The sequence below is a fragment of the Diadema antillarum genome, unplaced genomic scaffold (genome assembly GCF_040938485.1).
Source record: "Diadema antillarum isolate AM-2024a unplaced genomic scaffold, OU_Dant_1.0 seq00000546_RagTag, whole genome shotgun sequence".
Classification (NCBI taxonomy): domain Eukaryota; kingdom Metazoa; phylum Echinodermata; class Echinoidea; order Diadematoida; family Diadematidae; genus Diadema; species Diadema antillarum.
The window spans coordinates 942,579-968,399 of record NW_027271492.1 but is presented as its reverse complement, the minus strand read 5'-3'; the positions used below and the strand labels follow the sequence as shown (position 1 = coordinate 968,399).

Genomic DNA, 25,821 nt, shown 5'->3' with positions numbered 1-25,821 from the left:
ATGTATCACTTTCTTCCCGTGATGTTGCTAATATTGATTGTGGATTAGTTTATGGTTGAGTAGTGTATAATTCGAACGACGCCTTTATGATGATCAAAAAATCAGTCTCTCTGATATCCATAATATCTTGGGTCATCGTACTCGCCCACGATCATATCAATGCCCTTATTGTTTTTCAACCTGCAAAATTCATATGGCAGTGCTACGGCGAGAGAGGCATTTTTCAGTCTATTCATCCTTAGGTGAATTTATGAAAACACGATATGAAAGATAGAGATAAGATATAGATAAGACAAATGAAGACAATGTGTCTGTAATACAAGGCAGTGAATTATATCACGACTCTATGTGTTACTGCGTGTTCTTCCACACATTATACATAGAGACATAATACATCGATCAATTATATAGAGTGTTATGGAGACCAGGACAACAAAATCGACTTGTTCACTGGGGGAAAACAAAATAATGTTCTGTATGGTTTCTTGCATATAGATTGACTATATACGACATGACATTCCCGGTTTTTTTTTTTTCTGTTCAGCATTACGTCCAAGATGGAATAATTTCACGTGAAATGGAAGCAAACCTTCGAGTTATAATCTTTGATAAAACAGAAGTCTAACTCACTATGCCATGAAAAAAAAAAAAACTATTAGCATTTTGTACTTTCCAAGGTTTATCATTCGAGGGCATGTCATAATTATAATCATCACTTTCTTCAAAGCTCAGAGTATACTCCGTGTCACGTGTCATCTCGTGACACGGGTGAACTTTGTATCGCTAACATTATAAAAAGAGCAAACTGTAAAACAAAAAAGAAGAAAAAAAAAACACACACAATATGACGAGGAGAGGAAGTACTGGGAAGAATTACACTGTATTCATTTTCTCTATTGCCGCAAGTGCTACAGAAAGTCAACTCAACTCAACAAAATAATGAATAAAAAAATCAGCATGAGCTCTGCAAAAAACGTCAGTGGACATGCACATATTACTCATGATGATGATGATGAGGATGGCTTCTTGTATAACGCCGGTATCCACCTTTGATAGGCGCTCATGGCTATTGATCTAGAATGTCTCAACTTCAACTGTTCAGCCAATATATAATGTTACTGGTGCGTTACGACCTTCAAGAACTTGTACAATGTCACGGCGACTACTGGCGGAAGGTGGGGGAAAATATATCATAAGACAAAGAAAAAACAATAACAAACAGAACAAAGAGGGCTGGAATGTAAAGGAGTTCTGGTCACGTGGCAGTGGTCCTTGAAGTGGAGTCGTTGAGGAAGAGTTGTCGCACAAGTCTACCCGTGTCCTTGGGACTGGTCACCGTGTAGCTTGTCGTTCTCGGGTCGTGGTAGAGCTCGTAATCATTGCCACCCTGAGGGATTGAGGACGAATCGGACAATGGCAAATAGTATTTAAGCAAAATCATAGCTGCTGTTGTTGAAGGGTTTGTGTGGGATTTTACTTCTGTTTTCTTTTATAAAGTAAAATTTTGACATTTGATGAGCTTTGAATAAGTTTAATGTTTATAACTGAGACTGAATTCGAGTCAAGTCATAACTTGAATCGCTGCTATGACCCTCTCGAGCCGAAGATAGACATGATACACGGCTCTGGATCCCTCGGTGAAAAAGCGCCCTCATAGTAATGTTTTTTTCAGAAGGTGACACAATCGATTTTCAAGATTTTCTTGTACTTCACGTTATACGCTAGTTTCTCCGTTCACTTTTGTTCGTTCAATGTTTACTTCGTGCCAGAAACAAAACTAAATCATTATCACAAACTTTGCAAGAGGAATACAATAATGATTTTCTTCGATAAGGGCTATTTCAACTTACGATAGACATGCAGAGTGAGCAATGACAAACAAGATGTTGAATATTCCTGACACACTTCTACTTGTAATTCAAATTTGGTGGATAATGTTTGACTCATTGAGAATTTCTGGCTAAAAGTATATGGGCAGAGGTGACTCCAAAATAGTGCTATTCACTGCGGAGTTAAGCCCCTAAGTGAATGGTACTTTTGAAGGCACCGAGGCCCATATTTTTTACCAGACAATCGAAAGTAGGCAGAGCATATTTGCTTTATATTTTGGATCAAAAATGTAAACATAAGAAGGCGAAAAAATGAGGCGAGAAGTCACGTGGTGGATACCATATGGAGCGAAGAACGAAGCAGGGCTCTATGTCAGGATTGCTTTGTGGTGACACAATTGCTTTGTTACATCACAGAGTGACAGTATGAAGCAGCGCGAGATGTCAGAATTGCTCTGTGATATCACAATTACTTTGTTACATTAAAGTGACCGTACGAAGCAGCAGCGCGCGATGTCAGTATTGCTTTGTGATGTCACGATTGTTTTGTCCCATTTCAGAATACAGTGACCTTACGAAGCAGCGCGCAATGTCAAATTTGTTCTATGATGTCACAATTACTTTGTTACATTTCATAAAGTGGATGTGACCGTACAAGACTGCAGCGCACGATGTCAAAATTCCTTTGTGATGTCACAATTGCTTTGTAACAGAGTAAGACATTACGAAGAGGCGGGCGATGTCTAAAAATTTTGTTACATTTTACAGTGACCGTACGAAGCGGCGCGCAGTGTCAGAATTGTTCTATGATGTCACAATTACTTTGTTACATTTGATAAAGTGACTGTACAAAGATGCAGCGCACGATGTCAAAACTGCTTTGTGATGTCACAGTTGCTTTGTAACAGAGACAGTACGAAGAAGCAGCGCGCGATGTCAAAATTATTGCTTTGTTACATTTTACGGAGTGCAATGACGTGACCATACGGAGCGGTGCGCGATGTCAGTATTGCTTTGTGATGTCACAATCGCTTTATGAGATCATGTCAGAAATAGTATACCATGGAGAGTGAAACTGGCCAACATTCTGAAATATTCGAAAATAAATATAATCACATGAAGCTCTTTCAGTCAGCACTAGAGGATTCATTTCTTCATCCAGAATATAAAGCAAATATTTCAGCTTAAAAACATAATTTACTATTCCCTAGTCACCAATACAAGACAACACAAAATAACTATAAACTCAAGGCAATAGAACCGTCAAATGAAATGGACATTCAAGCGTGGAAAATAATACTTCTGTCGCAAGTCGGTTCTAGGAGGCCATACATTATAAGTGGGCTAGTATGTTGTTTTGACATCTTGAGTCTAGGCAAGACTAACCTTGGCTGTCATATCGCCAAAGAAGTAGATCTGGTCGAACTCTGACCCCAGGTGATCTAGGCATGATGTCTTGTCCCAGCCAATCGGAAACACATCAAAACTCGTCTGACCTCCTGTGCACAGAATAGATAGATAAATGAACGTTCAATGTCATGGGTGTGAAACAAATTTGATCATACCACTCAGTAACAGCCTTTATCGGTACGCAAATGTTATGAGGTCTAAAAAAAATAGTTCGACGTGTTTAAAATGGCGATGCACTGAAGAACGTGAATGAAACCCAGCGGAGTATCTACCCAACGGAAAAAGAAAATAAAAACATAAATAAATAAAAAAGACCCCAGCTTTTTTTTCCTGTCAGACGATTTGTGGAGAGAAGTGGCAGCAAAATATGTGAAGACTTTTTGTTTGTTTGTCATGACCCAACGTCATTTGGTCAACCCACCCCCTGAGCCAAAAGCTAGATCCCCCCTGAAACCTGCAAACAACCGGCAACCACTGGCGATAATCATGAACAGGAGTTGATTTCAATCTCCACCTTGACAAAGTCACTAGTAAATGCCTTATGCACACATCAGAATACTCGCGATACGCTATCAAAAAGAAGTGTATCAAATTTGTAGGAAAATATAAAACGACGATACAAGGTAACTTACCTATACAGAATACAAGCCCGCTATTTGCAAAGCGTTTCTGCAGTGTGTTCACCATTTTCTCACGAACTTTGTGCGTCTGCGTGAGAGTAGGTATAGAGAGAAAAGAAAGAGTGAGTTAATACAAAGCGTTCTTCAAAATCCTTAATTTACTCTTTCTACACCAGTCCTAGTTAATATCCCACAATAGGAAGGTAATAAGAGGTGACGGCGTCTTCATTGTATACGGGACTATCCACTTTCTATAAGAGGGTCCACGATTCTATAGGAACTTCTGGGTGTAACTAGGGTGGGATTAAGTGGGATAGAGCACACCATAGTGGCGACCTGTTTGAATGACTCCGTGGGAAGGAGAAGGGATAACATATAGCACATGGTAGCGGGTTTGCGAGGTACATAGTATTTCGTAGTGGCTTGATAGTCTCGATATCAAATAAAAAAGGGACTTCCAAAGCCAACACGTGAATATCCCCCCCCCCCCCCCACAAAAAGAAAGAAAAGAAAAAAAGAGAGGGATCCTTGATGAGGTTCATCGATCTGAGATACAAATGAAAAGTTAAATGTTTCTGTAACTTTGACAGCGCCAAAATCGTACATAATCTAGGCTAACGTGCATACATCATGGTGATAAGAAAGACAACTTTTATATAACATCTAAGGGTACACATCTTTAGGGAATATACAGGTGGATTCCAATAATTCAAAGCGATGACACACCTTGTCGTACTCGCAGAAAATTCTCCTGTCCTCGAACGTCAGATTACATCTACCCATCGGTGCGATGTTGATCATTCCTTTCCTGTATTCCACGAAGCAACCCCTGTCGCATGAAAGGAGAATGTATATCAGTACAGAATCTTAACAAAAAGATACATACAACAGATATAGATAAAGGATGTACATGTGATGTACGACAAGACATTGACTATGTTGATGAAGAATAAGCATGTGGATCAATTGGAACATTTCGTTAAAAGATTCATATCGTATGGAATAATATCAATGTGCATTGCCGATTGAATACACGTCATTCGGATTTAGCCTGGGACACTTTGTAGGGTATCACGATCAAACGTTTACAAAAAATCTACTCTTCTTCTTTTTTTTTCACATGCCTTGCGATATGATAGAGGGAATGCATATTACATAACTTGATAACGCCAGAAACCCGAAACGGGTTATTGCGCAACACATCCGCTCCAAACTCCCTAAAAACACAAGTCGATACACGATCTAACCTGGAAACGAACCATCATTGGCTTTACGCTATCATTGTTCCTGGTATATTGGATAAGTGAAGTTCACCTTGAAATAGTAACCTGTGCTATATGAGAGACAAAGAGACACACGCATTGTATTAGGAAATGCTGCATGGTGCGACACATCCGAAAACAACCCCTGAGTAGTTGCATCCCACACCTTGACGGTCTCTTCAAAAGTCACTCTGTCTACTCCTGAGGTCTGTTGGTTACGATGTTGCAGTTACTATGGCAACATCTTTTGAAACTAATAAGATGTTAGTATTGCACACCTTGCGGTCGTTAACGCAGTTGTTGCAATATTCACATTACGCGTAGACATGAAACGGGTCCCTATATGTTATGTAATATTGATATTGTGTACGTAAACTTTTAGCAAAGTTTGACTTAATGAATAACATGACCTCCTTCTTCTTGTCACAAAAAAAAAAACCAACAAAAATAATAAGAACCTCCTTTAAGAAAGATTTGGAAACAATACATATATATCTGATTCATGATAATGTATCTTAAGAAGCATCAACAGGATTCATCTCCTTAATCTGAGCGTTATACAGCATGGGACAAATGCCGTCATTGTAATGTCATCTAGCGATTTAGAAACATTCTTCATCTTGCGAATTTGCTGAAAAATATGTGATCATTTTCTACTGTTGTTTCACAATGTAACAATTCTTGTTCTCGTTTTCACTCTGGATGTACACATGTAGGGTCTACATTATTGTACATAGTCCAACCAGCAATGAGCCTTCCCTTCTTCCTCCTGTATGTATTTTTTTTTTTTTGTCTTTTATCGCCGTAGACGTTAAATCAACAAACACTTAAAATTGTAAATGTTTATAGAACAAACACTCACGGTTCACGCGCACATCACACATGCAAATCGTGCATGGATACTCATGCTTTGGCATTGTATTTACATGGACGTCATCTGTCCTCAACACGAACTTTTCGTGAAATAACAATAGTTTATAGTTTATCTAGAGTGTGACCGATCTTTAGACTTGACAATGGAAATTAATGTTTTGAGCAGCTGGGGGCAAAAGTGCCAGTGTTAACCTATTATACTTTGGTGGTGGAAGCACCTGTGTAATTTACTGACGAGGGTCTACCAGTCTGTTTATACATTGTCTTGAATTGAAGCGGGAGCAGAGTCTTATGAATTGTGTAATGCTTATTAAGCGTAGATATTCAATCTCAGCACTCATTCATTTTCTGGAATCACAACTTTGTGAATCCATATGGCGAACACCTGCTAAACAGGTCCAATATGTTCATCGATGCCTCAAGTTGATAAAAATGTGACCAAAAAACAAAAACAAAAACAAACAAAGAAACCTTGTTTTACGTATATCTTTCAAAAATATATGAAAACAAACCCACCTCTTCACTGGTAGCTGGATATCCGCTAAGTAGTGCAGAACAAAGTTGATAACTTCTTGTAACTTGGCCTCTCCCATCTCCTCTGATATATTCTACAAGGTGTGAACCATACAGGTAAAATGATCTGGTGAAATGTTTATCTTAGTTCGACAGGCTGTCTTCACTGATGATCATCATTAACATTTACAGCTCTAGTTAGTGTCTGTTTATTTGGCATTACGGAATTCGGAAATCCTAAGTCCTCAACCGACAAGAAATATTTCAGTATAAACACTACAATTAATTTACCGGAAATGCCATTTCCTCAACCGTGACAGGCATAACATAGTGTGAATGAAATGCAAATAAAACCAGACAGATGTTAACCGTGAAAATTATGTAGGCAAGCCGCCATTTCATGCCCTGAATTGTAAAAGCTATATATAGAAAAAGCGTGTTATTTCAATTATCTTAATCTGTTCATGTGAAGCTGTTTCTCGGAAACGTTCGTCCTATCCAAGGCTCGCCTGCTCTCTTCGTCAAAGTCACATGATTATTGTTATTTATTGTTTGTCATGCACAGAGTTACAGTACAATAATGACTCGAAATGAGAGGGGATCGACAACCTTATACGATGCTGAAGATTGCGCACTCAGCGTCACCTAACAATTGTCTTATCATTTTCCTTCTTTATTTTTTATTTTTGCACAATCAGCACTCACGCAGAACTATTGTTGACGTCTCTAAAGTGAATTTAGCTCACAAAGACACATTTTCGGAAAACTGTAATCAGACTTTTTTGTTTTAAAATGTATTTTACTTCGGTATGCAAACGGCACACCCATACACAATGTTAAATATAAGTCTTATTCCTGCTATATACATCAAGAGTATAGCTGAAATCAATGTTATAGACAGGTTTTAGATTGTATTGTCGGAAAACAAGATAGACACGTAGGCAGGCTGTCAGGTAATTTGCATATTGAAAATCATCACGATGCCAAAATAGATGGTGATGCTGTGCAGTCAGTGGAATTTTGGAGACATAGGGATGTACGGATTTTGGTAACTTATGCAGCAAGGAAAGCTCTACAGTAAGCCACATTTTACTTTTTAATTCTATTATGATTAAACTGATGGACAATACAGAGAAGACAACATCCGGGGACATTCGTCGTTGCATCACTGACCTTTTCAGCAATCACGTCCCCATTTCGGTAGGCCACTGCGCCGTTCTCAACGAACACATAGTCGAATCTCTGGATGAGTTCGTGCCCGAGTTGGCGCTCGGCGCTCTTGAGGTCGGAGCCCGTGATCAGGCCGATGGGACACTGCTTCTGGAGCTCGATCAGGAGCTCGCGCATCTCCGCGTCTATTTTCTGGGGAGAGATAAATTCAGCGACCATGAAGACAAGAATGAAAACAAACAAACCAAACAACAACAAATACACACACATATCAAAACCAAAATAACACAGAAATCTAACGTGAATGTGAACTAAAAGAAAAAAAAATAAACATCGCCACTATAAAATGAGCAAGCAATAGCAAGCATAAGGTCATTTTTTTTTTTACAACAGTCATAAAACTTTGATCAACTAGACCTATAGCAGATCTATGTTGTAGATGTCCACAGCCACCGTGCTGTACAGACACGCAGGCACGCACACAGGCACGCACACAGGTACGCACACGTAAACACATACATAATACACATACGAAGGTAAAACATCTTTGAGTTTTTAATATGGGTGCATCTACAAGACCCAAGTATCATTCAATGCAATCACTCATCTTTATTTTTGCATTTCTTATTCCTTTAAATTTGCGAGAAAACTACGGAACTGTTTATTTGAATAGACCCCCCCCCCCCGGTAAATTGTGATTGACATGAGAAAAGAGACAAAGAACTTTGCTTAATTTGCAATCATCTGAAAATTCTGAAAAAACCAGAAATTTTCACGTGCATGAAACTTTCGCGAATTTCTAAATAGGGGAGCTAATTTAAGATTCGCGAAAGTAAAATGCACGCGGTAAGTGTTTTTGTCGACAGAATGCATTGAATGCCAGTGACAGTTCTTTCTGGTTTTACCGTACCGTGCATATAATTTGTCTGCCTTTGCTACAAGACATGATGGTAGCAGTGGCTATTGACAACGCCGCAGAATACAAAAAATCGTAGGCACATACATTGTACAGACACGCAAAAACGAAAGCACGCAAAAACGAATGCAGACAAGCATACATCGAATACATACAATACTTCGTCATATACAAGTATAGCAAACTATGCAACAGTCAATCAAATTAATGCAATAATTCTAATATTCAATCGCGATCTTCGAGCCAGCAGTTTATGGTAAAAACGTCAGGAATAAATTTCGCCTAAAAATGTCTAACCTATACTTACATGTATACAATATAAATAAAATCCCTGAAGATACGCAAAATCATGGATAAAAAACCTAAATATTATTGCATTTACGATAACACTTTTAAAAGTGATTAAAATCATGAAAGACTGTTGATAATGAATAAAAATCATAATACTATGACAATGAAGAGAAAACGACTACACATATTAGTATGCAGAGGGAGGAGGAAGAATGGAAGTCAGAAAGAAGGAGCTAACAGCAAAATATCGTTGTGAATAATAATCAGTCCATCTAGTAATATTTCGTGACGGAATTGTAAAATTGTAAAAATACGATTAATTTAGTTCGCGCCCTCTCTCCCCGCTGCACTATACCACACGGTCCGGCAGCGTATCGATCCAGATCCAGATCCAGATCCAGATGCCACGCCAGCGCTTAAAAAAAGTGTGGCGTCGTTTCCTTCAGTTCTTGCTCTTCATCATAACAACTCGTAAAACATGACAAAATGCCAAATCTATCGCCATCTAACACTTGAAAGCAGCGAAAATGTTGGTGGGGAAAATATTTTTGTTCTAAATTACTTGTCTCGTCATACATGTGTATGTAGATCATGGTATTGCCGTATACTAGTACACTGTCTTGTAATGTTATGCATTTCCCTGTGAGTTACTACAGTGTGGTACGAAGAATAACAGGTTGGGTACGTGTGAAGGTCGTCTGAAAGTCACGGAAGCTTTTTCCAGCGCCGTGATGACGTAGTGACACACCCACTATTTCGCCCCCAACATCAGCCAATCAGCGTCCCGCACACCCATCAGCCCGTAACCGAGATTGCGCCTTGTCGCACGCTCTGGCTGCTCTGTGGCTTTTGTAAACTAATCGGTGTTTTCAGTATATCCGTGTCCAGAAAATTCCAATGCCTATTAACACAGCATACGTCAATAGCAAGTTTGAAAGCAACATGTTTTGCTTGGATTTAGACTTGGAATGTCCAGAAATATGCAGAAGAAAAACGCACTTGAGCTCTTCCGAGTTCGTCTCAAAATATCACGCTCTTTGGTTTCTCCTGTCTATTTTCCAGAGTGATAAAAACAATTTAGTTAATTCTTACGATAGTTATGATGACAGTTGTGTGCTGCTGATAAAAATCCAATCCTTGTTTTTCAAGCAACATTGAGCCACTCAACATCCTACATAAATGATAAAGGACTGAGACACATCTCAACCGATGTATGTCAAGTACCCTGCATCACAAGGAGGATTTTTATAATACAATTGTACACTGTACAAGTAGGCCCTACAAGTATTATGTTACTTTGCATGTTTTTCCGTTCTTGCTCTGTACTGTTCATTGTATATCATTTTGAATTACATGGTCACGAGAAAAATGAATCCTAACTCAGATTAAGCAGGTTCTATGCGTGTCAATCAAGGAATTTCAAAATAAACCTGTGCAGCATCTGTTGATTATCAACACGCAGCACCATGTAGTCATCCTTCATGACATAAGCAGTGTATTTTACGAGGAAGTCTCATGCGGAGTCATGCGGAGTCATGCGGAGCATTGAAAACCCTGTCTTATGGAGGAAAGGAATTTGTCTCTTGTTGTGTTGGCATCATACTTAAGAATTTGTGACGTCTACGATGCACACAATTAGGATTTCCTCCGTGTGTGTTTATGTTTCAATTTGTAAAGAGGCACGGAAAGTTGAATCTGAATCAAGACTTGAAGATGGAGTATAATTACACTTTGTACATTGGAAATTAAGATAAGCAGGAAGAGATGAGGTATACAAACTATTGTAAGAAGGGAGCTTTGAATGTTAGAGAATGGAGCACTGGTAATCCGTATACACGGAAAAGAAAGGAAAGAGAAGAAAAACAAGGAGGCAGCTGGCCAAGTTTCCGTTGAAAATTACTCTCCATCCCACACACATTAAAACAGGCGTAGTACAATGTACACATACGTAAACACACACACACTCTCTCTCCCGATTGGCTGTGGTGAAATGGAATCCATAAATCATGATACGGTAGGTGGGAGAGGAAGCAGATGTTCACTGTGTAAACATGATTTGCCGTCACGTAATATTATCATATTATTTTGGTCAAATTAGTGACAATCTCAGATAAGTAACAATTTTCACGATTATTCCTATGATCATTGCGCATTCCGGTATCAGTCAAAGAACTTTTTTTTTTTTAAAAGGATGTGATATTTAATATAAGCACCTTAGTAATTAAGCCTCTATTATAATTTGTTGCCGAACTGCGCAGTCATTTTCAGAGCTAGATGTTCAAAACGATAGTGAATGCTGCTATATACCTCGTGCAACAGGAAATAAACATCTCAGACAACTCGAAGGCAAGAAAAGAACATAGATAATTTCATGATTCGGTAATCAACTGATAATTTCATGATTCGGTAATCAACTGACATTCATCATTAAACAACGATATTTGCACGGGTTCGTGATGATCCTGATTCATGGCCTGTGGCAAATCTCTTCTATTAATATTATATCTCATAACTAAATGTCTGTATTATACGTTACAACTTATAATTTTATTCTCACCTTGCGTACTTGAGTGATCGTACCATCCATGTCGAAGAGACAAATCCTCTTTAGACTTCTCCTTCCCATAGTCATTTATCTATTTATAATTTAATCCTGAAAAAAAGAATCTCTCTGGCTTTATGGCAGTTACGGAAGAGCAGTAGTAGCTAGGTGTGGGCAACAATTCATGGAACCTCAGCCAAAACTGCAGACGAGATAGATGTTGAGTTCGAATATATTCCACAATTCCTCCACCGCTTTGAATTGCCTCCACGCTAAAGCGCTGCCAATGAAACGCGTAGGGACGAGTTGCCGTACCGATCGCGGCAGAGCTCCGAAAATTCTGCGTCCACAGAGTACACCAGCGCACTGCCTTCGTCAGTCGCGGCGGATATCGGCAAATTTCGTAGTCATACCAGGCGGTAAAAACGAAATGCTTGCCTTTGAGTAGTGTCACAGGAGTAATGATAATGGATCCATGGAAGAAATAGCATAGTCTGATGCACTTTTACATCATTGTCTGCCCAACTTTACCAGCGATGCTCGCTTCCTGTGGTCTCCACCCGCTACCAGCAGCCAGTCGTATGCGTCGGAATGAACGCTCGCCGCGAAAGGCGAAATCATCTGGGTCAGGTACACTGGCGTGGTATACGACCACGCAGTCCTGCGTTCCGACCGAACGGATTTCTAGTACATGACTGCACACCGCCGCGGCGCGCGCCCTTCACACTGACAATAAAACAAACGTTGATTTCGCGCGCGCCGCTTTCTTCACGGAACAGGTTCCAGGCTGTGATATTATTTTTCTGCTACAGTACATTGTAACATGTCATATTGACCAAGTATTTTGCGCGGCATACTCATTTTTTAATGATGAAAACATTAAAATTCAAAGTGAATTATTCATCAGTTTTATAATTTCAGTGGAAATTCAGAAATCCACGTAAAATGCATGCAAGTCACGCAGTGCATCTACACGTCTACAACGAAAACTGCCACGAACAAAGACAACGCATCCAACCGTGTTGTGCGCTGCTGGTTGTATTGTTATGACGTAATTTAGAATCCCCTAAATTGATGACGTTGCCTGCTTCGGATATTTTGACTGGTGTGTAGGCGTTGTTTATGTCCGACGTCAAGTATACCTTGCATGATAGGGCAAAAAGTATGACCTGTTTTATACGGAAACTGCGAATCAAAACAGTCACTTTAAACATAGGCCCTACTATTACGGTATGTAAAGTCTTAAATTGCATATCGAGTTTTATGTGCGCTTGGAGAGTGATAGTTATGGACTCAAACCCTCTGATAGTGATATCGACAATATGAAAGTAGTGATGATGATGATGATGGTAATAGTAATATCATTATTATCATTATTATCACTGTTATTATCATTATTATTAATATCATCAATATTATCATCATCATCATTAAAAAACAACTCTGAAGAACGTACCAGCCTCAATAAAAAAAGTCTGCATGCACTTTTATATCAGCACATTGACAAACACACACACACACACACACACACACACACACACACACACACACACACACACACACACACACACACACACACACACACAAGCAACACACGTAAATACAAGCACCTTCCATGATAACATGTTCTAACTACACGGCAATTCTCACAAATCATGTATGTATGTATATTCCATGGAATTATTTCACACACCTTGGCTTTATAGTTACAATCATGAGGTGAGACAACTTTATATGAAATCACAGTGCACAAGCCAATTATATCTGATACATCTCAATTTATTTAATTCATTGCAAGCAATATATCAAGATCAATTCCTTTCAATGAAAATGCAAACCAGATTACAGAATGGATCACAAATTAGTAAGGTTTAATCTACTCTATATACCAATACAAAATTGGTCTTAGACTTGGTCTCTTCATTGTCTTCTTTGCCATAATTCATTCTGTGTACCAAACAAATCACACTGTCATATCTGGAATGTAGAATTCATTACAGGGTACAATATGAAATACATCAAGATCCAATTCTGAAATTTCTTGCAGCTCATGTGTTCTACACCAAATGCTTTAATTATGTGTTTATCCGTTAAATCGATCAAACTTGAATTACAAAATATTCAGCACAGAGAAACAACATAAAATGGAACAATTTCGAGTTCTGTGAACATATTGGTATTCTTCCTACATTGTAATAGTTTTTGAAGATTAACATGGAGTAAGAAAATAAAGCTTTACCCTGCAAGTTGAATCAAGGTTGCATTCTTACATTCTTATAAACTGGTATCACAAAGTGTGTAGGGGCTGTATTAATGGACTGCCATTTTACCACTCACATGGCAGTGTTTATGTTGTGTTTGTCTGTTGCAAAATCCCTGTAAGTTGGACTTATTTTTTTTTTTGTATTGTTGCAATGTCCTACTGTGTATGTATCATTCCTGTATTTTTTGTAAATGCTTTTTATCAGGATGTGGAAAATAAATGAAATGAAATGAAAATGAAATGGCATTTCTTACAGAATCATGCATTCAACAGCAATCATATTCCTACCAATCCTCTGCTTTTCATCTTTTCTTCGTCTTCGAAAGTTAAATAGAATTAATTCATGCCTCATGAATTATGCTAAAGATCAACATTCTCTCACAAAGTACATAGTACCTAGTATAATGCATAATAGAAAGACTGACTATGGATGAGCTACATCATACGTTAATCAATCAACTCCAAGACCATCACATTTCTGGTGGTCTATTTTGTATAATTTTTACAATTTATTTTTCATGTTTCATAAGGTAGCATAAAATAAATGTATTCTCTTTCATTTGAGCTCATTGCTGTTAATGTATAATCATTTGTATCAGTTTCAGAGATCTAATATAAAGGCCTCAAGATTCCTAAATGTGAAAATTGAACTGTTAAATGGGTGATGCAGTTCAGAGAAGCAAAGTTTTGTTTTAAATTGTAATTTGTTTGTTTTTTGAACCTGGGCGATTAAGTGTTTCCAAGTATTTTTTAGAATTTATTATAACTATATATATATATATTTTTTTTTTTTGTTGGCAAAATAGAAAAGGCAGAACATCTAAAAATACTAATTCTATAAGGAGAGAGAGAGAGAGAAAATAGATAATTTCTGCAGCAAAATCACCCAGAGACTTGATGGGTGAAGGATGCACTGGAGAAAAAAAAAAAGATACAATTTTCATTAAAACACACACACACACATTCACATGGTAATTTCTTGCTAAGGACAGCCATGAGAAAACAAGTGCTATTCAAGGGGTGGATCCAGGAATTCCATAAGGGGGGGGGGGGTGGGCCTTTACAAAATTAAAGGAGGAGTACGGCCCTCTCCATTTTTTTTTCTTTTTTTAAAACAAAAATAAAGGGGGGGGGGGGTGTGCCCGGTGCGCCCCTGCCTGGATCCACAACTGCTATTCTATTCAGGTCAGCAATCTCTTTGCCACCATTTTTTTACAAGCCTTGAATTGATTCATCACATTTCTGCCAGAAGTGTTTCATTGGCTTCAAGCAGGGCACTTTCCCTAGTTTGGATTGTTTGGAAGTGTGGTATGAAACACTTCAACTTTATTGGTACGGCGTATACATCACATTAAAAAAAAAAAAAAATTGTCATGAATATCAGTATTTCAGAATAATTACAATGTGAGTTGTCCCTCTTAGTAATGCATGAACTACTTCTACAGTGGAAACTCGATATAATGAGATGGTCGGGACCGAGTCATTTTCCTCGTTATAGCCGATATCTCGTTATATCAGTAGGCATAAAAAAGCATGACATAAAGACATTAATTTGCACATGTGGGACTACCCATCATCTATCAATCAATACTGATAACTTGATAATGTGTTTGAGGGAATTACTCACCTTTATGGGTAAGAAGATGTTTTTCACCAATGAAATCCAATATCAAGAATGTGTTTCTTATTAATTGTTGATGTTTGAATTTGTAATTTCATATAGCTTGCGATTGTGTCAAGATCGTATGTGGATTGGTATGTGTGGTTATTGTATGGGTGTGTGTTGTGTGTGGAATATGGTCTGCACAATGCCGTGTGTGTATGCGAGACATTCTGTATGTACAATATGACTGCGTGTGTGTGAAGATGGGGAATTCCCTACGTAGAAAGCCAATCACAGCATCAGATTGCCTCACACCTGCTAAACGTCATGATCATGTCATGTACATGTATACATATGGCCGTCCCACCACATTTTTGCATGTATTAGTGTGCGCGCACACACACACACACACATACACGTACAACATGCGGTGCTAGCTGGAGTGAACTGAAGAAAATGTGTGTGTACAAGACAGTTTTTGGCGCATCGAGCTTTACAATCTCGGAAGGTGATACATTGTACAGGCGAAGTAAAGTTTTACCCGAAGACATTTTGCTTTACCTCGCTATAACAGGTTTGATTGGCTATGTTTTTCTTTGTTTGGAAGTCACAAAATTTATCTCGTTATAGCAGTTATTTCGTTATAGCCGATCTCGCTATAAGAGTAGCATTTTACATAGACTTGTGTGGAAGGAAATTTGGGACGGGGAAAATTTCCTCGTAATAACCGATATCTCGTTATAGCAGTGTTCGTTATACCGAGTTTCCCCTGTACTGATAGTTTCAAGCAGTGGACAGAGCTTGACAGTAACTTTTTTCTCTGGTGGCTTTTTTGTTGTTGTTGTTGTTGGGCCCTGGTGAATTTACACAAGAGGGCTACTTGTCCTTAACTCTTGTTACAAGATAATAAACTTTTCACACTGGGATGCAGAGACATAAAAACATTACCGGTTATCTCTAATTTTGATATCAAATACAAATTTAAGACAGAATAAACAGAATAGAAGTACCAAAAATACAAATATTATGATATAAAAGAACAAAACAAAAGGAAACATTTGCAGTCTAAAAATTCATACAACTATTAAAACAAAAATACTACACCCTTACAACTATGTAGATCTGAAACTTGATAATACCTGATAATAAACAACTTTTAAACCATGAGAGAATATTACCTGGTACCAAGTTGGTACATGGATGAAAGATCTGCTATAAAGAGTAGTCTTTGCCTTCCAGAACAGAGTACATAGTGCCATATTATATCAATGCTCATCACAAGCTCATGTGTATTCACCAATACAAAGCATATACAAATGAATTCGACCCTGAGCGTAAAACAAAATTACAGAATATGATGTGATACCAGGAAAGTGGAAATCAGTCTTAGAAAGCTGAACAATATCTGAATAATGTTTAGTGCTTTATCATCAGCTGGACTCCATCATTACCTTCACCAAAAAGGTTTAATATTAATTATTTTATTTCATTTTATTTTTTTGCTAGTGTTGGTTTTTCTGTCTGTTTGGTTGCAAAATAATTCAAAAAAGTTGTGAACGAGTTTTGACGAAATTTGCAGGAAAAGTTGATAATAACACAAGGAAGAGATGAATATATTTTGGTGGTGATCGGGAAATTTTGAAGGATTTTAGAAGGATTTTTTTGGGGGCAAATTTGGGTCAACAAACTTGGGAGTTCAAGCTGTGCGTATTTGAGGTTTGCATATGCGCACTGAGCGCACACTCGAGATGCAGAGCAGGCAAAAGCTGATGATGAGGTATGTAAACACAGCTTTTTTAAAAAATCATTTATGGGATATTGGGTAGTTTTCAGCAAGTATGTGAGTGGAAATGAGCTGCTTGGTGGAGGTCTGCACTTTCTGAGTGCTTTTGTACTTTTCTATGAATCTCACCTGTTCCATATCTCCCTTAACATACATATACATATATCTCACATCATTTCAAACCCATATACACACCATGTAAATCTCTTATATCATATTATACCTCTCATTCTCAGTTCCATATAACATGAAAGACATGCCAGTCACATTACTAATGCATTAATCTGTGGCCCCTCATAACAGCGCCCTACACACTAGTCACTGCATTTTCTTTCTAATTTTTACAATTTACACTTGAAAGTTTTCCACTCTGCAGGCGTGCTGCATATGATATGTAGCATGACTTTGGCCATGCTAATTTTTCACAAGCTAATCATTTATTTGATTGATGCTATCCTTGTAGATGGACAAGGGTCATATTACAGCACAGAACTGCACCTCAACAACATTTCTTTTTGTGTGTGTTTTAAATTAAAAATCTTGATCAATATATAGTAATCACAAGATTACACAATTCTGACTGACATGATGTCATGGAATAAGGGCGTATATCCATATTATTGCTAAATTTGATGTTGCTGAACCTAAAAAAAAAAAAAACAGGTTTACCTGAGGTCTTTTGGCATTCATCCGAAGCAGCATTGAGCTATGTGTTTGGCATTTTCAATGTGCAGGCAATCCTGATGCAGTCTTGATTCAGGTGTAAGTCATTGATCAACCCACACCTATCTTTATCTGCCATTCTTAAAGGACAAGTTCACCTTCATAGACATGTGGATTGAGTGAAGACAACGATGTTAGTAGAACACATCAGTGTTTGGGGAAAATCCGACAATCCGTTCAAAAGTTATGAATTTTTAAAATATCTGTGCAATCACTGCTGGAAGAGAAGACTACTACAGTGTATGATGTCACATGCGTACAACGATATAAGGAAAATAAAAACAGAATTTCACAAAACTTGACTTTTTGAATAAAGTGAACATTTCCTCGACTTGTTACTGACTTATGTTAGGGGTAATATTATTCCCCCTGACTTCTGAAAGAGAGAAGTTGAGTGTTCTTTTATTATGTGAGAAAAGTGAGAATATCTTGAATTTTCTTTATACTTTCTTTATATAGTTGTACTCATATGACATCACAAGCTGTAGTAGTCTTTTCATCCAGCCGTGACTGAGCAGAAACTTCAAAAATTCATAACTTTTGAACAGATTCTCCGATTTTCCTCAAACTCTCATTGATGTGTTTTACTAATATTGCTGCATTCACTCAACCCACATGTCTATGAAGGTGAACTTGTCCTTTAACACACAGCACACACACACACACACACACACACACACAAAATGTCCAACAGTTGTTTTTCGTTCGAACAGAAATGAAAAACGGGATAATTTGTCACATTGCATATAACTGAGAGACAATATTTTCACTTTGTGGAATTCACTTTTTTCAATTGATATTCATGTCTATTTTGAACTGAGCTGAAGGAGGAAGTTCATTTCATTTGTTTTTGGAATAGTTTGCCATTAAATTTGGATTATAGGTTGAACAGTTTGGAGACCTGTTCCTTGGTGTCGGCAGGACTTGTCACAGTGGATCCTTTGGTCCTGGAATCCATGAAGATCTCATGGTCATTGCCACCCTGAAAAAAGAATAGCAATACAAACAAAATAGCACAAAAAACAACAACAAGCAAACTAAACCAAACAAAATAAAACACCTTACCACATGTGACAAATGCTCTGATGTTATTGTCTTTTCTCATAATGTTTTTCTTACTCTTTGTACATGTATGACACAATGTGCTGAGTTTACATCATTTGCTGACTATTGCTGGTTACCTGTGGTAAACCACCAAAGGATTAGCATCATTTCCCTCTATCTGGTTTGGGGCAGATCACTCCACAAGGTCTGCACCCTGTTCTTCATGAGGAAGTGAAGTGGGATCTCTTAAATAAAGGGATGGTACAGTATCGGTGGAGATGAGAATTGGGCTTTTAACTTTTTTGCGAGATACCAAGATAACACTTATGAAATAGTACAGAGCATACTATTTTAAGAGGAATTCAAAGTTTATTTGATGAAAATCGGGTTTGGAATGACTGAAATATCCAAAAACAAAGTAAAACAAAGCGATCGTAACAAAATGTGGGTCCCACACTTTATTAGAATCGCTCTATTTTGGATATCTCAGCCATTTCAAAACCAATTTTCATCAAATAAACGTTGAATTCCTCATGGAATTACATGCTCTTTCATATTTCATAAGAGGTTTCTCATTATCTCACCAAAAATGTTAAAAACCTGAAATTAGGTCTCAACCAAAACTATACGATCTCTTAAGCGCTTGAGTCATGACTCTAACAACCGCCATTTTATGTCCTTTTCGAGGGACAGAGTGTTTTTGTCTCTTACTAGAGGGGATGGTATGACTTCAAAAAATGAATTATGGTATACTCAGTGGGACTTGAATCCAAATCCATTTGATTGGAAGGCAGATGCGCCACTGACTGAGCGTCCTCACTGCCCTTTTTCAAAATGTGACACAACATTCTCATAATGGTATTTCACATGTCTGCTTTTACTAAACTCTGGATATACAACACAGAATCATAGAGGTTTCATCCTGACCTATATGCTGATGTGGTTCACATGAAATATTTAACACCAAACATACAGTGTTTCAGACTGGGAAAAAAATCCAGTTCAATAATCGTAACTGAATGATGCTGCTAATAGCACCATCTGCTAACTGCCCCTCTCTGTAAGAGATTATGTTACATACAATATGAACTAGGTGTTACAAAAAACATTCCCCACTTTTAAAAACTGTATATCAGATAACACTGGGATTGATATAAACAATAGCTGAAGAGTGCACAATTTTGTTGGAGGTAATTTAAAAATGAAAGCATAAATCAATTTCATTAAATTCAAGATTTATTTTTAAGACAGGATTCAGATTTTGCTCTATTTCAACCCTCTGTACAAAACTTGTAACTTTGCACAGGGGTCATTGGGTGTGTATGGGAGTGTGTGGTTTAACATCCAGACAATGGTCCTGAACAATGGCCAGGGTTTGAATGCTCTATTACATATTCATGAGAAATTCCACAATCACTGCTAGTCTTTATTCATCCTGAAATGTAGTGTATGCAAGCACATGAAAGCATGCATTTTACCTTTTACAATGAATTCAAACTAGCAGTGCCCAGGGCAATCCATCATGAATTATTACCTCCGCCAAGGGGGGAGGTTATGTTTTCGTTACCGTTGGTTTGTGTAATAGTTAGTTAGTTAGTTTGTCAGTGTGCAAAATAACTCAAAAAGTTGTGCACGGATTTGGATGAAACTTGCAGGAAAGGTTGAGAATGACACAAGTAACAGATGATTAAATTTTCATAGTGATCCGAGAATTTTTATGGAGTTTATGAAGGATTTTCGGTATTTTGCAAGATAGGGTCAATGAACTTGGGAGTTCAAGCTGCCCATTTTGAGGTTTTCATGCGCGCACTAAAGTGCGTGCTCTAGTTTCTGGTGGGGCGAGGCATGCCGCGCATCTGAGGGTTTATGATGTAACAAAGGCTTCTATATTGGGAAATCGGGCGATTTTTCAGTGGGTGGAAATCACTGATCTCTATGGAAGAGCAAGATCATGGTGGGAAGTAGCTGCTTGGCGGAGGTCTGCGCTCTCAGAGTGCTTTTCTGGTTAATAAAGCATTAATGTGCCTTGGAGCATGGACGTACCTCCATGCTTGGAGCAAGAGAACAGAAGCCTAGTCAGCAGAGCTCTGAAAAGATGGTATTCGTGGTATTTCTGCTTATTGTTCTGGGTCATTGTAAGTACACACTGACATACACATCATTCTTTCCTGTATAAAGTTCAGTTTTGTACAGAGGGTTCAAATTTGACCAAAATCTGGAACTTAACTTTAAAATTAATCATGGATTTGATGAAACCGATTCAAGCTTTCATAGTTAAATCACCTCCAACTAAATTGTACACTATTCAGCTATTGCTCATATCAATGACAGTGTTCTCTGATATACAGTCTTCAAGCTATTTAAGGATCGAAAGTGGGAAATGCTTTTTTGTAACACCTAGTACATCTACACCTGCAGTTAAACATGTACATGAGTTCAAAGAAGCAAGTGTAGCTGACAGTGGTATATTTTGTCTTACCTCATATGTTTTGTCTCCAAAGAAGTAGATTTCCTTAAAATCATTCTCTAAGAATTGGAGGCAGTATGTCTTGTCCCATCCTTTGGGGAAGGCATCTATGCTAATTTGGCCACCTTGGGGACAGAAAAAGAAAGAAAGAAAGAAACAAATCAAATCACACACTGAAATCTGGGTACTCACAAAGGTAAACATATTGATGTAACCTTGCTTACTGTGTTAAGCTGCATTTACACCATGTTCCCGGTGGCCACGGCAGCCCCATTTGCCCGAAATGCAGAGCACCGTGGGTAGATGAGACATTCTCCTGTTTCCCCCCCTTCGCCTTCTAGTCCTCTCTGATTCAGTCCTCGCCCCTGTGAATATACAGCTATCAGACGCTGTTCTCATGGCGTCTGGTCAGGCTAGACTATCAATATTTTCCGTCGCGTTCCACTACGGACCGCTTCCAAGTTTTGTTACGGTCTATTCATTGTTGCATTCATGCTGTTTTATCACGGCATACGAAATTCCTCATTAGCACCGGGACAGTTTTTTGACAGTTTAAAAATCAGAGCGGCAATCATGGCCGGCCACGTTTGACAATCCCGTCTCACCCCATCGTTTCACATCCATCCCGTTCTTTCCACTGTGGCCTGAAACGAGGCTGCCATGATTGCTGGGATCATGGTGTAAATGCAGCTTTACATCATTACAATTTTTTTACACATTTTTCTGTTTATCAGAAAATGACTGTCATCCAGGCATTAAATAAGCATTTTCAGTTGTTGAACTTGATCGATAAGCTTCCATCTTATAAGGGGACCCCAAAATCTTTACAAGTTATGCTGATATGACATACATTGAACATGCATATGAACAGTAAAGATTCACATTGTAATCAAGTCCCCTGAAGACACTGTTTAACAATGTTTCCAGTTTGGCTGAATGATATCAAAGAGTGAAAATACTATGTGTGTAACCAGATTTATCATATATTCAATATTTCCCATAGACAGAAGTGGTAAAACAAAATCATTCTATGCCTGGTCTCTAAGAATTGTAATATACCACATTATGCCCTTACTCTTTACCTCTGAGGCAGAAATTATTATTCTGAAAACACTGACACACTGGAGTGCATGAGGTTTTTTTTTTCCCCCTCATGGATTTGAACATTGTCACACTGCTCAGTTAGCAAAGTTGAACAAATCTGAAATTGAGGCACCATACTTCTAAACAGAGGCTTTGAGCTTTGCCAAGGTGACTGTAATCAACTTGAAAACAGTTACGTGTAGTATGTATGGACAAGTGCTTGAACAGCCTTGCATACTTAGACCTAAAACATAATAATACCCACAGCCACATGAACTGGCAAAGCCACACATACACATCCTGTTGCGACATGCTGAGGCACGATTTATGAAAAAAAAAAAAGGATCTTGTGGCCGAAATCCTCCTCCTTTTGTGGTAACTGTGGATATCTTTTTTTAAAAGATGGGTACTGTAAAACACTGTATTTTCGCGGCGTGAAATTTTCGGAAATTGGAGCTGACGGCCTTTTTTGTGGCATGAAATTTCTGCAAGTTGCCTCTAACACTTAATGCATATAGTGTAGACAAGAACTTTCATGTGCCCTTTAATTTTGCAAAATTAGTGAAATTAAATGCATGTGAACATTCCTCGTTTTACAGTATCACATGAATGTTGATCATAAACAACACCACAGCAATCCTTGCGACAGATAACATAGACTGTACATGCTATGAAAATGTGTCTTTTCAAAGATGCATTCATTGATACACACATATGTACATATCAAAAAGAACATGTGTGTGAAGGCATACTACATCGGTGAACACACTGCATAAAATATTATCCAAACATTTAAATGTGTGCATAAAACAGCATCCCCGCTATGACAAAGCACATTTCACTCTAAGCATGTTTACATTATAACAAAATATTCATCATCTGCTGATTGCGATTAAAACTTTCACAATATATGATGTCTATCAACACTGTCTACTGTCAATGGTATTTCAAACAATTATGTGGTACCGGTAATAACATTTTCAGTGTGTGTGATACACATATTGTACAATGTAGACCTACTCTTTAACCATGGCAGATCAACTCTTGAGCCAATTGAAAAGATAACTCACTATTTACTGTCAGGTACAGGAAATGAGCGAATGACGGTGCAGTTTTTTCAAGGATTTAGTGATTATTTTCAAAGTAGTATGTATGGGAAAGAAAAAGAAGTCAAAATGCGATGTCATTATTATACCGGTAGTTCCTGCAGGTATTGTTTATCATCATTAAGCCAAGCATCATAAATCATCACCAGAATGTATCCCACGCAATAAAGCCAGTCGTACATGTTATTGTAGTTTACGGTCAGTCCTGCTGGCAAAATATTTATACATTATGAACACTCATTTCATGCTGAAATTTCACAAAACACAATAACTCCATCTTGATATAAAACAATAGAACATCGATTTGATGTTGATGCTGACACACCTGACTTTAGCAGTTCTTGTTACATGTTTCAAGGGTTCATAATGTTGGCTGTTGAATAGCTTACAAAGAAGTTGTGGTTGAGCAGAAGTTTAATAGCTTCTAAAGGTTGTGGGATTGTTAACTAAGTTCCTTTGAGGTATTGATGTTACAGTTTAGCTTAAAAATCAAGCAAAACAAACAAATAAACTAACACATAACCCCAAATTGTTGTCATTACTTCATTCAACACCACTGACAGTCCAGTGCAATGACATGTTCTCAGACATTGTATTCCACCTAAAAAAAATAATAATAATGGGTTGTAGAAGATGAATCACACAAAATACTTATAACCAATAGACGTTTTCACATCAGCCCGATAAAAATCCAAGCTCGAGATATTTTTTAATTTCCCAAGTCAGAAAATAGCATGCTATTTCAAAACATCGGGCTGATGTGAAAACGCCTATAGTCCCTTCAAGCAAGAACAGGTGTACTACATTAACACCTCTCCCTCTCTCTCTCTCTGCCTCACACACAAATACACAAACACACACACACACACACACACACACACACACACACACACACACACGTATGAAAGCTTTCACACAAAACAAAAAACTTGCTTGTCATCTGATCACACAAATTCTGAAGCACGTTTCTGAACACATCTGGAGGTACCAAGTGTTTGCACACAGAAAGAGTGATGTCTCCTCTCTGATCCCTTGTAAAGGATATTTCAGACACCTGTTCAACTCTTTGGCCCGAATTCACAAAGGTGGTTTAAACCTTGGCCCCGTTTCATAAAACTTGTCTCATATCAATAACAAATTATGATAGTTGTTACAAGCTACTGAAATCCTTGCATCTGATTGGCTAAGAGCAAATTTGTCACAGAAATGTGGCAGTTGTTACTGATAAAAGGTCTAAGAAATGGGACCCTGGTTTAAACCAAAACCATGGTACAAATTTAGACCTTTGGTCTAAAGCATGAAATAGGCATACCTTTGGAATGCGCGCACGTTTGTTACTGGACGTCTGTAGGCATGTGCGCAATCTGTCAATCATATTTATGCAGAAGAAATTTGCATAAACCACAGTTTAGATTTAAACCAAATTTGTGAATTCGGGCCTTTGAGTACCACCTTCGTACACCCAACTCAGTTGACAGCAGGCAAACTTTGCTTATTTTGGTCAAACACACATCTACTCACTAAGAGCTTGAGAAATACAATGTAGCAGTATGCCACAGTACATTAAATGCATCACAGCCATAGCTTCATCAGAAAATCAACATCAAAGCAAGGGTTGCAATGTATCTATGATAACTTCACTCTACTGCATTTCTAGCATACATGCTGTGGTATCAAACTTGTTACATACTGCAAAACAAGATATTTTCATGGCATGAAATTTTCACGAATTGGAGCCGACAGCCTTTTTTATGCCATGAAATTTTCATGAGTTGCCTCTAACATTCAATGCATTATACGTACCATAGTGTAGACAAGAACTTTTGCGGGCATTTCAATTTCGCGAATCTTGGCTCTCACGAAATTGAAATGCATGCAAACATTCCTCCTTTTACAGTAGCATTGGAAAGTGGAATTATTTCCAAAAGCACTCATGCATTTCAGCCTCAGAATAAAGTGGCACACAGGGGGTAGCACACAAAGAGTTTACGATCTCCAAGGCCTGGCAGTAAAACATGCAACTTTGGAGACATTTGAGTTTGTTTTATAATCATGTGCAAGTATACCCAAGTACCTGTGTGCACCTTACACATGAGATCAAGACAGACTCCACATCCTCAAAATGTGTTTCAGAGGTCAAACTATGAAGATATCAAGCATGCACCCAGAACTGAAGAAAGCTTGATTACAAAACACCTTCAGACATCCCCTGCATACTCGAGACACTGGATAGAAATGCATTCATAAAGAACACGATTGGAGTTTGCATGCAGGCTGACACAACTAATTAGTCATTTGGAATAAAACACATTTACTGACAAGT

The 25,821-nt window shown here is 38.0% G+C and overlaps 1 protein-coding gene across 1 annotated transcript in view; it reads right to left on the bottom strand.

The window, feature by feature from the left end:
• Window positions 1–1,255: 1,255 nt before the first annotated feature.
• The window catches only part of LOC139734758 (uncharacterized), a 35,543-nt gene continuing 10,977 nt past the window's right edge, over window positions 1,256–25,821 (bottom strand). The window contains exons 6-14 of the mRNA XM_071645553.1: window positions 21,322–21,434; window positions 18,689–18,780; window positions 11,958–12,087; window positions 7,681–7,869; window positions 6,511–6,602; window positions 4,586–4,688; window positions 3,872–3,947; window positions 3,216–3,328; window positions 1,256–1,387 (exon numbers count right to left, since the gene is read on the bottom strand). Coding sequence (XP_071501654.1) covers window positions 1,256–1,387; window positions 3,216–3,328; window positions 3,872–3,947; window positions 4,586–4,688; window positions 6,511–6,602; window positions 7,681–7,869; window positions 11,958–12,087; window positions 18,689–18,780; window positions 21,322–21,434 — 1,040 coding nt within the window. The remainder of the gene's footprint in view (window positions 1,388–3,215; window positions 3,329–3,871; window positions 3,948–4,585; window positions 4,689–6,510; window positions 6,603–7,680; window positions 7,870–11,957; window positions 12,088–18,688; window positions 18,781–21,321; window positions 21,435–25,821) is intronic.